Genomic DNA, 15,157 nt, shown 5'->3' on the forward strand with positions numbered 1-15,157 from the left:
TAGATAGACAGGGGCAGAATGTTTGGAAACAAATGATAAAGGTTTAACTTTGATCTACAAATGCAGGGAGAGACTAAGGGAAAATCCATTGTGACAAATTTTGTTCAGCATAAAATTTTAGTGAGAAATCTTGTCAATCAGATTTAGAAGTGTGCCTAAGTTGTACCCAAAACAAAACCAAACCCTACTTTAATCACAGATTCTGTAATGAGAAATTCCTTTCTTCAAAGAGAAAGGGAAACAATTTTCAAATCAACTCCACTTTAAGAGGGGTACTGAGCTTATAAATTACGTTACATGCGTATACATGCAACTGTCATTTAAAACCTTTATACTTAAATCACAGTAATAGTATTAGTATAAACTGATGTCAAAATAATTAAGCAGCTTTTTCTTTAAACTACGCTCCCACCCCCAATTACACAAAGCAAACTATGCACTGAAAAGAGGTCAAAGCAATTTTGCTTTTATGGAATTTTAAGAGGAAAAAAAAAAGAGGGCCAAGGCTTTAAAACCAGTTAAAATCTTTTATTCCACACTTCCCACCCCTTTCTCTAACCAAATCTTCTCACAATTAAATCAAAACAACACACACACGTACACATACACACACACAGAGCTAAGAGAATCAGAGCCATCTATACATTGGATACTCTGCTCAATAAACACACTTTACAAATCTGCCAACATCCTCTGATGAGATTCTCCAGCATAAGCTCCAGTCCCAAGAGCAAACTGAAATTTAGATATTAAACTTTAAATACTTACCTCCTGCTCCTGTTGAAAGATGACGACTCTACCACCTTTATCTCCGGTTGCTAGTAATTCTCCAGAATGATTAAATTCTACTGTAGAAATTATATCTGCTGTATAAGTGAAACAAAAATGAAAAAAAGACATTAGTTCTTTCTCAACTCACTATAGAGTTTCTTAATGAGAACTTAGCATGTTTTTCCTAATATATTCCAAGTCTATATATCAACCTGCCATCAGAAATAAAGTAAATCTAAAGTTCTTTCATGAATATTTTGCTTCACCCAGAAGAAAAAAAACTCCCCAGAGTAAACCAGTGACACTATTTTAACAAACAGGAACACGACAAATAATAAACACAAGCACTTTATTAATATTTCACTAAATTCATGAATGTAAGGAAATCAACAATTTGTGAAACATTCTATGACAGCACCATTAAACATTAATATCGATAATTATTGTGCTAATTTTCTTTCTGATATACTTTTGATAAGCTTCTTTATGCAAACCCAAAAATGGTCTATAAAATTAAGACAGATATAAATAAAATGGGGAAATTTTTTAAATGTAAAAATAATTGCAGGTGGAAATTTAACAATCATAAATATATAAATTAAAATTATGGCTTCTTAAACAAATGTTTGCAAATAGAACACACTTATACCAGCAATGCTTTGTGCTATGCACCTTCAACATGCACAGCTCTTCTTGTGGCTCCCAAACACAGCAGGGGCTACTAGAATCAGTCATGTTACACCCAAAGTCGGTGCTAACTTCACAGTCAAGTTCAAATAAAATTATCAGGGTTTTTTTCCTTGCTTTTTGACACCAGAGCCATTTTCCTAAAGAAAAAAATCTAAGTTACAGAATTGGGCATTAAGATAAAGCAATTACACTAAACAATTCACCATTTTCACAAGCATTATGCCATATTAGGAAAGACCCTATCATACGCATGTTACATAAACAATCAAACTTTTACCATAAGAGAAGGGTCATTTTCTTGCCTATATTAGCTAACCGTAAGAATTTTAAAATGTAACTTTATATAGTAAAGAACACTGTATACTTTAAATTTTAAAACTTACTGACCAATGTATTGTATCATATCAATAACCTGTCCAGCACAGCATTCTACCATTTTTTCATTTTAGTGATTTTTCCAAGTTCAGCTTGATTTTAGAAAGCTTTCTTTGCTTCCTCCATTGTCTAGGTCCAAGGCACCTTACCTTTTTGGAACACTCTGAGAACCTACTGAAAGTTCACATGCTCTCCCAAGAAACTGTACATATTTAAGTACACACAAAAATTTGCATATAATTTCAAAAGGTTTGGACAGCATCCCACCTCCAGGTTAAAACCTTTAGCCCAGACAACTCACCGTGGCCGGTGGTATCAGGAGGAAAGAATAAATCTAGTGTTTACACTACATGCAAATGCAACACCACGGTGTAAAACTGAATATACTGTACTATTCTGTAAAGCCCAACATCTAAATACTTAAAAGCCATTCTATTAGGTGCTCTGTACTGTATTTACCTCTGTAGTAAATATAATAAAGGATTAAAAACATACATAGTCCCTGCACTTAAAGCACATTATAGTATAGTTACAGAGAGAAAGTAAGTAGGAGCTAACAATATCAGAACAAATAGTTACATCTTATTTGAAGGTTAGATTCTAAAATCAGGGAATAAGGTAAAAGCTATACATAGTAAAAATTATCTTTAAATTCAAATCCCTCAGACAGACACCACTTTGGAAATGTAAACTCTTTCTCTTGTTCTTTAAAGTCCAACTCAGCCAATTTTCCCTACAGCATTGATAGCTTGTGGTTTCTTTGGCTAACTCATCAAATGAACTAGTTATTTTGAATATAAAGTCATGCTTCACCAAAAACACCTTATCTCTCGACTGTAGTGTATGCTCTTGGCTTGGTGAAATGCTCACACCCGATACCAACTCCAGATTCATTCTCCTTTTCACTCAATGGAATAACAGGAAGAGTAGGCTCAGTATTTAAATTATTTCCTCTTTCCCCAGGTCCAAATTGTTGCAACCACCTAAATTAATTCCTTGTTAGGTAGATGAACTATTACAGATAAGACTTAACAGGGCATATGTCAGTGATCACGGTATGACCAGCCTGGCTGGCCTCTCTGTTGGGCAGTAGTAAAAAGCAGGGAGGACAGAATGCTGCAGGATGGGCTCCATTTCTAATGGGGAGAAATGTCGATCTTCCTTAGGTGAACTGGACAGGGGGAAATCTAGAGGTGATTAAGTCAGTAAGGAGATCATTATAATAAGAGGATTGAGGAGATCTGGGATGGGGGTGGTGGCAGTAGGGATTCCACACCTGTATTATTCTTAGAGACAGAACAAGAATCAAGGAATAAAACAGCAGGCACAATACCCCCAAGTACTGAAGACGTTACTGACTCACATAGCTGGTTATAATGAGGTCACTGAACATCGGATGGGGAAGGGAAGGAGACGTGTGTGCACGTGCATGGGGGGAGCACATGCATGGGGTGTGGAGGGGAGGAAGGAGAAGAGGAAAAGACCAATAATTTAGTGCAGGACGCAACAGGAATAGTAAGACATCTGCCCTTACAATGTGTCACTTCTTATGCTAAGAATGGTTATTTTACAACAAGAACTGCAGAGTAAAGTGAAATGATACGTGTTTAGTACCAAACCAGCTTTGCAGCAAGGGTACAAAACTCTAAGAGGTACACTTGAGACAGGCTGAGGAACCCTAGAAACAAATGGCCTACACAGTGAGAGGCTGAACGTCAGGAAACGACAAGAAACAAAGATCTATACCATAAAAGTCAACCCACTTTAAATCCTTGAGGGAGAGAAATATTGAGTGAAAGGCATACAATTTTCTCATTTTAGATATTTTTAAGACACTACTGTTTGTGACTATCTTGCCAAAAGCCAATGAACAAACAGAAAATTTTAGAAATAGCTAACCAAGCCACTGACGCTTAGTGAGTAGTGTAGAGGAATTTTATTTGGGGGAGGGGTGGGCAGGCAGACTCATGGCCTCCTTGCTATGATTTTTATACTGCATATATTTAATATAGCCATATTTCAGATAAGTAAATTATTTTCCTGCCTTGTATGATGAAGTTAAATAGGTACCACGCCATGGTGTTCCCTCCTCCTTCCCCACAATAAAAGAAAGGGGAGAAAAGAAACACCATGATTTCTGGATGCCTGGCCATCCACACATGTGTGAGAGAGCCACCATATACACAAGCACCTATTAAATCTCCAAGTGTACGACTGCTTTTAAAGTTTTTTTGAGTTGTAAAATGCCTAGATCTCACAAGGTCTCACTGAGAATATGACATATAAAAATGATGAATAAAAGGGAGAATAAGATCAAATTCTGCTTTGTAGACCAAGAAAAATATCCAGGAATCCGTTATGGAGTATGCTATGAAACTGAGCTTTGAGCTGTATGTGCTTCTACACCCTGGCGTGCCAAGAAGGGGATATGGGTTTGCCTGGATACGGCAAGCACCCAAACCTGTAACCTCCAGTTCTGAGAAAGCTCTTTACCTCAGTTTACCTCAGTGTGCCATACAAACATTTCTGTTTTCAAGTGTGCCAGGATGTGTAAAAGATGAGGAAGCATGGCTCTAAAAATAGTGCTCCCACATCATGTGCACTGATACCCAAATGAGGTTGGTCAAACACTGCTATCTATGTATTTGAAAGTAACAGTAATTCTGCTCCTAGAAAATATTCTTCTAATGTTCTGATTCCTATGCCATTGAAAAATATTACAGAGTAGATGACTGCAGGAAGTCTACAACAGCACTGTTCGACAGAACTCTCTCGATCCCATGGAGGTGTCCTATATCTGCGCTGTTCAATACAGTAATCACTAGCCACATGTGGCTCCTGAAGTTTTAACTTTAGCCATGTGTCTAGGGGCTATCATACTGGACAGCCTAGGTCTAAAACATTACAGAGTGGACACTGACTTCTACTGCAAAGCCAAGAATGCTGGAACTAGGAGAATTTTGAACCTTTAAACAGTGCACTATGGGTAAAACAGAACTACCGTGCACACACACACCCAGATTGTTACCTCAAGGAGCAGGCTGAAAATATAAATGCATTTCATGAAAATTTAGATTCCTGGATACTATTTTTAAAACAAACTGTTAATGAAAGCCTCAAAAACTTGAGAACACTTTACTCTTGAGATTAAAGTCACTATCATATACTTTAAAAAGGCAAAGACATTAACCTCACTGTTAGAGTCATATTACTGAACTCAAGGCAGGGTCCGGTATAACACATCAACTAGGTCTGTTCTCATAAACCAACAAAAAACTTCCTCTTCTAAAGAGAAAAATAAGAATCTTTCCTATGACCAATAAAAATGTTATTTCACAATGGAAAAAAACACCTGTGTTAATCATCTAAAGAACATTCTAATACAGTTAATAAAAAGGAAGGACTCTATCAGAACATCAGACAACGGTCCTACTGTGCCTTAAGTCAACACACAGCCATTTTAGGCACACACTAAAGCAAGATTTAAAAGGCACAATCTGATTTTTGGTAAGAAAACTTAACACAATGTTTTTGACCTTTTTTATGATATTCTATATACTATTAATAAAAACCAAGGAATTTATAATGTGTTACACAAAATGGAACTCTAATTTCTTCCAACCTCTTCGTTCTAGACTGTCAGCGCCCAGGTTTCCTCCTAAGAAGGTGAAATAATCACTTTCTTTTGGGGGTGGAACGGTAATTGGTGGTGGTGGGAATGACAACAGCAGTGTTACTGGTCTTTTTTCACTTCATCAGGCACACCACACCATCCCCTTGTTACCTACCTTCTCTATTTCTTATGTACTCTAATAAACAGAATAGGACACAATCAATCAGACAACCGAAGGTTCAAAAGTATAACACGCTCAACATAAAAATCAGATGAGGGAAAATTAATAGATAGTATCTATAAATGGTAGTAATTAACAATAATGACTAAATATTAAGTGATCAAATTATTATTAGCTCTGACATTCTCTAAATACTTCAACTCCTGCACTGTAAGACACTTTATGGGGTTACTCATTGATTTTATAATTCCATTTCAGGACTACAGTCCAAATAAATAATTTGAAAGAAACCAATTAAAATTAGTACCAACACGGTTATAGGTGAATTATTTACATACAGGCATACTTCATTTTATTGCACTTCCCTTTACCATTCTTCGCAGGTACTGCGTTTTTTTTACAAATTGGAGGTTTGTGGCAGCCCTGCAAGGACTAAGTCTATCAGCACTATTTTTCCAACAGCATTTGCTCACTTCCTTTCTGTGTCACATTTTGGTTATTCTCTCAATATGCCAAACTTTTTCATTATTATTATTATTTTATTTTTAACAGTGATCTGTGATCAGTGATCTTTGATATTACTATTGCAAAAAGATTATGACAGCAGTTTTTTTAAATAAAGTGTTTTTTCAATTAAGGTATGTACATGTTTTTTTAGACATAAATGCTATCACACACTTAACAGACTACAGTGTAGTGCAAACAACTTTTATATGCGTTGGGAAACCAAAAAATTTCATGTGACTCTATTTACTGCAGTCATCTGGAGCCAAACCCTCAATATCTGAGATGTGCCTGTTATGAAATAAGCTGAACGTATTTCAAACATCCGATAATGAGGAAATATAAAAGTAACCTCTAGTACACAGGTTGGAAAATTATGGCCCACCAGCTGTTTATGTAAATAATGTTTTATTGGAACCCAGCCATGACCATTTGTTTATATATTGTCTTTGGCTGCTTTCACTTGACAACAGCAGGGTTGAACAGTAGAGACAGACTGAAAATATTTACTATCTGGCCCTTTACAAAAAATGCTCCTCAACCCCTGCTCTAGAATATTAATATAATTGGATATTAACATTAAATGAACAAATATGACTTATGTGGGTACAGAGACACAACAAACTAATGTCAAAGCACACACTGTCTACAGACAGGTACAACTATAATGTGCCAAGCACTACACTAAGTGAGCATTTACATATATCCTCATTTTATCCTTCTAATACCACTATGATATAGACATCATCTTCAATTAATAGGAGTGTACGAAAGCACGGAGAGATTAAGTAACTTGCCTATCACACCTCTGTCAAGTGTCAGAGCCAAGATTCACATTTAGCAGGTGTGAACAATCATATGGATAAGGTGGCAGCACAGAATCCTATAAATCACTGGATGATGAATAAAGAAATAATATATGTGTTCAGTTTACTGCTTCTTTTTCATTGCCAAAATGTCCGTGTTCAATAAAACATTCAGAGTCAAACTACATCACCTTTATACTATTTACTAATGACCACATTACAGTTACTTGTACCCCTACCATAAAACTGAGCATTTTTTTCAGCACCTGCTATATTCAAGGGGCTGGGTGATCCAGTCGAAATTCTACCGTCTAAAGGGGCTTAAAGCAGAATGTAATCACAACAGATAAACAGTTAACCAAGAAAAGATTTAGTAAATGTTTAAGAGAACCAAAGAAGGAATATTGTAAGGCAAAATAAACAATTATAAAATGAATTCTAAGCATAAAGACTGAGTAAATATATAAAGATGCTCCCTTCATTTTAAAAATAAATGGGGAGGAATCAACTAGAATAAGCTGCTTACATATTTTTACCCATCTGGATTATAGATTCCCAAAAGTTTCACTTGAAACAGTTAACATAGCATCCACTGAATGCTGACAAACCTGATGCTGTGTTTTTCTCAATATGATTAGTCTTTATTTAAAAAAATTTTTTTTACTGACCTAAGAGAATTTTTATTGTTAAATACAGATACACTTTTTAATGAAACAAGAATGTGCAGTATTTTTTCAATAAAATTATGTCAGATCACAAACATTTTTACTTAATCCTAAATTTAACTTAACCTGGTCCAACCTGTTATTTATTCTTATTCCGCCCAGAAAAAAATGCATATACTTTAACCCGTGTCGCAAATTCACTTGCTCACAAAAACATTACTGAGCACTTACTGTGCTATCACTGAGACATCAGTATTAAGAGCCCCCCCATAAGAGCAGCTCACACTTACACAGTGCTGGGTACTGTGCTAATCATACCCCTCAATATGATTAGTCTTTAAAGCTAAGTAACATAGAAGAAAATTTTAAAGGTTAAAATTCATAAAATACTATAAACATTGCTGCAGCAAATAATTCTAAAAATTCAGGCCTAGCTACTTTATGCATCACAAGATAGCATAAATCTCATGACAAGAGGTTCACAAAAATTCTATGAATAACCACTGTTTCTTAAAATTCTACATTTTTGATATTATCTCAAAAGGGACCGCTCTGACGAAAAAAGCAAGTGTCTGCGAAGACTTGCTGCAAGAGCACCTGCCAGCGTGGCCTTCTAGGTATCAAATGAAACTTTCACACCTGGAAGAAAATGAGCTTATTAGCAAGTTGACTATACTGAATCTTGCCTTTTTGCAAATAATATTTAATTTCCCACAAAACTCTACTAGGTAATCAGTCTCCTTTCCTTTTTGTTACATTTCAGTAAAAACAAAGGTTAACAAAGAACACTACAGCTAACTGCATAAACGAAGATGTCCCAAAAAAGTACCAATAAAAATGTGAAGTTAACTTTGCACTTCCTCTTTCAAAAGGCTGAAGTGAAAGACAGAAGTCAAAATTAAAAATCTGTAATTGGTCTTCCGCTTCTGGCCATGCGGGAGTAAGACAATCTGGATTCAACCTCTAGCTATGAATGACTAGAAAACGGAACAAAATATATGAAACTGTTTTCAGACAATGGACAACATGGAGTTTAGGACTGTGAACCCTTAGAGAAGAGTAAGTGAGCCCTGTATTTGCCCTAACTTACCACCTGGACAGTGCAGTGAGTCAGGAAGAATCCAAACATAGGCCAGCAACCTCACCGAGTTGTGGAGTCAGAAACTGGGGGTTAGGGAAAGCCAAAGCAGCTAGATTTTTGTGGATAGAGTACAAAGAGAAAGTTCAAGGGATCTACAGAGATCACTAAAAATCTTTGGTTTAGTACTGATCTGAAGACATGTGGTGTGCCACTCCACAAGGCCTAGAAAAGAACCATCAGAAAGTTTACAAGTGTTCAGAATAAAGAGGTCTCCCACTCAGTCAGAGTAAAGAAACCTCATAATTAATAAGGCATGAGGTAGAGTCCTCAGAAGGGTATCACCTTAGTGGTGAGACTAAGTCAGCACCATATTGAATTTGTCCTGACAAAGCTTAAAAGCAAACATTGAAAACTGATCTCAAGTAACTTAAACACGTGCAAGGACGGAATCCGACAACAACATAAATTCACGTCTGGCATCTAAAATCACCAGGAATGTAAGGAAGCAGGAAAATATGACCCATAACCAGAAGAAAAACAAACCAATAGAAACAGAACCAGAAATGACAAAAATGATGGAAGAATCATTTTTAGAAGACAAGGGCCTTAAAATAGCTGTTGTAAAAAAAAAAAAAAAGCTGTTGTAAATATGCTCCATGTGCTCAAGACAAAGAAGGAACATGTGAAAATGAAAAGTACACAATTTGAAATGAAAGATACACCAGATAGGGATTAACAGATTAGATGCTGCAGTAGAAAAGGTCAAGAACTTGAAGGCCTAGTAACAGAATCAAAACAAAATGATGCAGAGTGGGGGGAGAAAGAGAACAAAGTCTTGATTTGTAGGACAATATCAAGTGTTCTAACATACGTATCACTGCAGTCCCAGGAAAAAAGGTGGGGAATATTTGGAAAAATGACCAGTGCTCAAGCATGATGACAGTATATGTAGAATAATCCAACCAAGGGATAAATGCAGACTTACAAAGGTATACAGTAGTGGCAACTCAATAAACTTCATTAGTTTTTTGTTAGTGATGTGACTGCAAAATCATGAAGAATTCCAACATTTCAAAGCATAATCTTCCCCTGATTTACAAAGTAAACTTTAGTATACACATTAAACACATACTAAAAGTACCAAATAGAGTTGGGTTTTAGGCTTAGAAAATAAAGTCTTTTTCAGCACCAAGAACATTTGGCAGAATATTCTAAATCATGCAGACCATGGAACAACTTCTTCCTGTTCAAGACTGTCCTGCAAACTGCAGAATAGCTAGCATACTCAGCCCATGCCTAGTAAGTGCCAATAATGCCTTTAATCATTGGTAAAATTAGGTAAAAAAAAGAATTCAATAGGACTAGAGTCTACTAATATGTATATATTTGATAAAAGGTATGGTGAAGATATAATGGTCATAAATCTTCATACTCAAAAGATTTTTACTTTATACTTCATATACTTCAGAGTTATTAGGAATAGAAGAGTTGACAATAATTAGAGAAGGTGGACAAATCCTTTTCCACACCTGACAGATTAAAAATAGGTAGGGAGGGCTTCCCTGGCGGCGCAGTGGTTGAGAGTCTGCCTGCCGATGCAGGGGACACGGGTTCGTGCCCCGGTCCGGGAAGATCCCACATGCCACGGAGCGGCTGGGCCCGTGAACCGTGGCTGCTGAGCCTGCGTGTCCGGAGCCTGTGCTCCGCAACGGGAGAGGCTACAACAGTGAGAGGCCCGCATACCGCAAAAAAAAAATTAAAAAATAAGTAGGGAGGCAGGGAAGGGAGAAAGGACAGACACTTGAAAAATATAATTGATACACACACACACACACACACACACACACACACACACCTCTTCATACCAATATAAAAATACGTATTTCTTCCAAAGAGCTTTGCAATTTAAAAAACTCAGGTGCAGCGACAGAGCCCCTTAAAAAATTTTACTTATAAAGACCACATTCTCAATCACAATAAAATTAGCTAAAGATTAATAACCACTGGTTCTAATCAACCACTTAGTAACCTTAAAACTCTAAGGGCAAAGATAAAAATCAGTACTGCAATAAAAATATTTTAAAAGATTTATAGGAACATAAGTATATAAATATTTAAGAGAGTATTGTTCTTTTTTAAAAAAAGAGATACAATGATCACTATAAAACAAACCAACTTATAAAAACTGAAAGAATAAAAAACCTGAAATCCCACCACAAGGGATAACCATAGGTAATGAATGAACAATCTTTTAAGCAAACTCATGCAAATTGCAAAATTTGTATGAGATGTATTGATATTTATATATGTTATGACTTCTGTAAGACCAATTTCAGTAATGGAATTAAAATTAACTTTACTCTTTTTTTTTGATCACACAAATAACTACTTTGTAAAAAACTATAGTCATCTACTCTTAACCCCTCTTTTGAGAGAATTTCAGTATAGTATATCCTTCCATAGTTTGTCCACATGTACTTCCCATGCTCAGTACAAAAAAATATCTATTGTGCTGAGAAAGAATGTTATCTACATTATATCGCTGAGTTAAAAAAAAGTTACAAATCATATTTGATCCTACTGAACAGAAACAAAACGATCAGAGCATTACAGAATTGGTGACCAGAGCGTAGACAGGGAGACCTGTAACAGATACACGAATGACAGACGAATCTCTACAAAGTAAAAAAAAGTAATGAGGTAGCACTACACACCACTCAAATGACTAAACTTTTATCTAAAAATTGACAATGGCTGGTGCTGGTATTGAGCAACTGGAGCCCTCACATACAGTTGGTAGGAATGCAACCCACTTTGGGGGAAAAATTTGGCAGTTTCTCATAAAGCTAAAAACAAACACCATGCAACCCAACAACCACATTACTAGATGTTTACCCAAGTCAAATGAAAACTTATATTCACACAAAAATCTGAATGCAAATGTTTATAGCAGCTTTATTTGTAATCACCAAAAACTGGACACAAACCAAATGATCCTCAACTGGTGAATGAATAAACAAAATGAGGTATATATCCATGCAATGAAGCACCACTCAGCAAAAAAGAAAAAGGAACAAACTACCAATAGAAGCAGTAACATGGATAAAATTCAAAACGCATTATGCTAAGCGATAGAAGCCAGATTCAAAAGGCTACACACTACATGATTCCATTTATCTAACATTCTGGAAAAGGTATAACTACAGGGATAGGCGTGGGGTAGAGGTTGACTACAAGGGGACATGAAACTTTTTGGAGTGACGGACCTGCTTTTTATGTTGACTATGGTAGTGACTGTACGGTTTTTATCAAAGCTTGAAGAACTATACATAAAAGGAGAAATTTCACTGTATGTAAATTATACCATAAGAAAACAAGAACAAAATCCAACTACTGGAATCTCATCTCAGACATGCCAAAATCTGTCTCTTACGTTTTACTTACTGGTTACAAGATGCTTTCCTGCTCTAAAACCTTCAAGGTCCTCTAAGGATTACAGAAGATTTTTGAAGTACTGCCTGGCATTCAATCTCCTCCATAGTATGAAGACCTCCCTTAGGTATACCATCCTACTTCCTAGTACCATAGCACTCACCAAATTCTCTAGTGAAACTGAGGTTTTTACACCTCCCACATACATACTTTTGCCCACCCTCAACTACTCCTTCTTTAGCTTGGATATATTGTCTACCTTGCCTGAAATACCTTCTTTCCTCTCCCCCTTCCTTCAGCCCTTCTGTATGTGCTCCATCAGGGGAAAAAAACAAACAAACAGAATTAATTCATATAAGATTTCTGGAGAGGTAGAACTACACCAGAAGATTAAAATCTATAGATGTAATAAAATAAAAATGTGATTTTTACACAATAACTAAATAGAAGATAAGTGGACTAGGAAAAATACTTGTATTTCTAGAAACAGTTCATATAACATAGGAGAACAATTCACAGAAGGGGAAATACTAGTAAAACATAAGGAAAGAGCCAGTCAAATCAAATTAAATAAAAGTTTTAACAAGACACCATTTTCTATCTCCTAAACTAGAGGGAAAATACTAATTGTTCATAAGGCTGGTATTTGCCTACACTGTATATAGAAGTATATATTATTACTGTAGAAAACTACTTCATAATTTATATCAGAAGCCACAAAGCATTCATTCCCTTGGAACTTCACGTCACTTCATGTCATAAGTCATCATACTGAAATAATCCAAAAAAAATTTTAATGCATAAAGATACTAATGTCTTTAAAATATCTAAAATGTTAGAGAATATAAGAGAAACATCAATGTGCTTATCCTGCCAATATCCTTTCACATTCTGCTCTCATTTTCCCTGAAATCCTCCTCTCTTTTCACCCTTTCCCTACAAGCCCTGGCTCTTCATTAACCATTAGGGAAGAGCAACAAGACAACTGGGCAAACAGCCTCAGCTCTGCTATTAAGTAATAATTTGACAGTGAGTAAGTCGATTAATCTTCATGAACTTCAAATTCCTCATCTGCAAAGAAACACTGACAGATGATCTCTTCAGAGGATTTGTCTTGCACAGAGCATGTACACAACATATACTCAGACACTTAAACTCAACACATCTAAGGGAGGAAGAAAACAGAATAATGGCTGGAGAAAATTAACATGCTTTTGTTAGGATGCATAAACTTCTAATATGCAAAAATTGAAGACTTAAAAGAACAACACATCTGCAACAGTTGCATAACTCTACCCGTGACCACGGATCTCTGCGAGAGATCTCACTCTGACAAAAATGGATCCCAGATTTATTTCTTAACATGGAACTCATCAACAATAGTGATTTAATGAAAGTTACTTCCAGTTAGTTTTAAGCTAATCAGTGATGAAATAGGAATGGAACCCAGACAATGAGGCTGCTCTGCTCAACTTCAGCCACTGCTGCAGCAAAGCACCAGAGATCCTCATGTCATCTGTCGTTAACTCGCACACCTTCATGAGATGGTATCTTCCTCGCTTTTATACACAAGTCAGAAACTACTTAATACATGTACACATAACAGAAAAGTTCCCCATTTTTCAAGCGTCATGGAACAAAATCTACATAACACAAGAGTTAACTGAGCTGGATCTTTTCGTCTTCTATAAGTTTATTTTATCATAATTTTGGACTTACAGAAGAGTTACAAGGACAGTACAGAGAGTTCCCATCTACACTCACCTAGATTCTCCTATTGTTTACATCTTACATTACTATGGTACATTTGTCACAACTAAGGGATTAACACTTGAATATGATTACTAACTAAACTCCACAGTTTTGTTCAGATTTCACTAGTTTTTCCCTACTGTTCTTTTTCAGTTCCAGGATACCACATTAGCTTCCTATGGTCTGTGACAATTTCTCAGGCTTTTCTCGTTTCTGATGACCTTGACAGCTTTGAAGAGTACTGGTCAGGTACTTTGCAGCATGTCTCTCCATTTGGGACTGTGTTTTCCTCACAGCCAGTCTGCAATTATGGGTTACTGGCAGGAAGATCACAGAGAGGAGGTGCCATTCTTTTCACATCACATCAAGGGTACATCCTACCAGTATGACTTATTGATGACAACTGGATGACCTGGCCAAGGTACTGTCTGCCAAGTTCCTCCAGTCACTCCACCCCCCTAGAATGTACTCCGGAAGAAATCACTAAAGGGACGGAGAGAGAGAGGGAGAGGGAGTGCGTGTATGTTAAGCTCCATCCCTTTGAGGGGGAATAGCTAGTTAACTTATTTGGAATTCTTCTGTATAGGAAATTTGTCTCTTCTCCCTCATTTGTTTATCCAGTCAATCATTTATCAGTAGGAACTCACAGGCATTAATGTCATACTTTGGGTTATAATCTAATAATATGTAATTATTGTATTGCTCAAACTGTTCCTGATTTGGCCACTGAGAACTCTTTCAGACTGGCTCCTGGGTCCTTCTGACATATTCCCATCCTTCTGGTTTTTTTGAGCACTTCTGGAATATTTTTTTTAATGTGTAACTTTCAGGTATTAATATTACCACAAATTAAAGATGACTTCTAACTCATTCTATAGTTACATACTAAGTTTTAAGAACTGAATTCTCTCAGTTCTGAAGAGAAGTATAAATATACTGAGAACAAAAGGAATAACTAGAGCACCGTAACTAACTCTCATCCTTGGATTATCTGACCGTGACTGAAATTTCTATCCTGGAATAGATTCTCATTTGGTCAGCTGAGGTTCTAACAGCTAAGAAACTGTGTGTGTTAGCCTTCTTAGAAGTCTTAGCACATGCCTACAACTTGGATTTCATAATTCTAATCTTCCTGTACTCACTGCTTTTTTTTCTTTTCAGATGTTGGGGAAGTGGGGTGAGAACACAGCAGGCAAACTACTCTCCGTTATAGTCAAGGGACTGCTGTCAAACCATCCTGGCACATAACAGCACAGAAATTAATTCTCATTTTGATCCAGTTTGTTT

General features: G+C 36.3%; 1 protein-coding gene across 2 annotated transcripts in view; it reads right to left on the bottom strand.

Annotated features, from left to right (window-relative positions):
* The window catches only part of PPP2R2A (protein phosphatase 2 regulatory subunit Balpha), an 83,829-nt gene that overhangs the window by 28,866 nt on the left and 39,806 nt on the right, over nt 1-15,157 (bottom strand). For both annotated transcript variants that reach the window (XM_079927903.1, XM_079927904.1), the window contains one exon: nt 769-866. In XM_079927903.1, the coding sequence (XP_079784029.1) occupies nt 769-866 (98 nt within the window). The remainder of the gene's footprint in view (nt 1-768; nt 867-15,157) is intronic.

Source organism: Stenella coeruleoalba (genome assembly GCF_951394435.1).
Source record: "Stenella coeruleoalba genome assembly, chromosome: 7".
NCBI classification, from domain to species: Eukaryota; Metazoa; Chordata; class Mammalia; order Artiodactyla; family Delphinidae; genus Stenella; species Stenella coeruleoalba.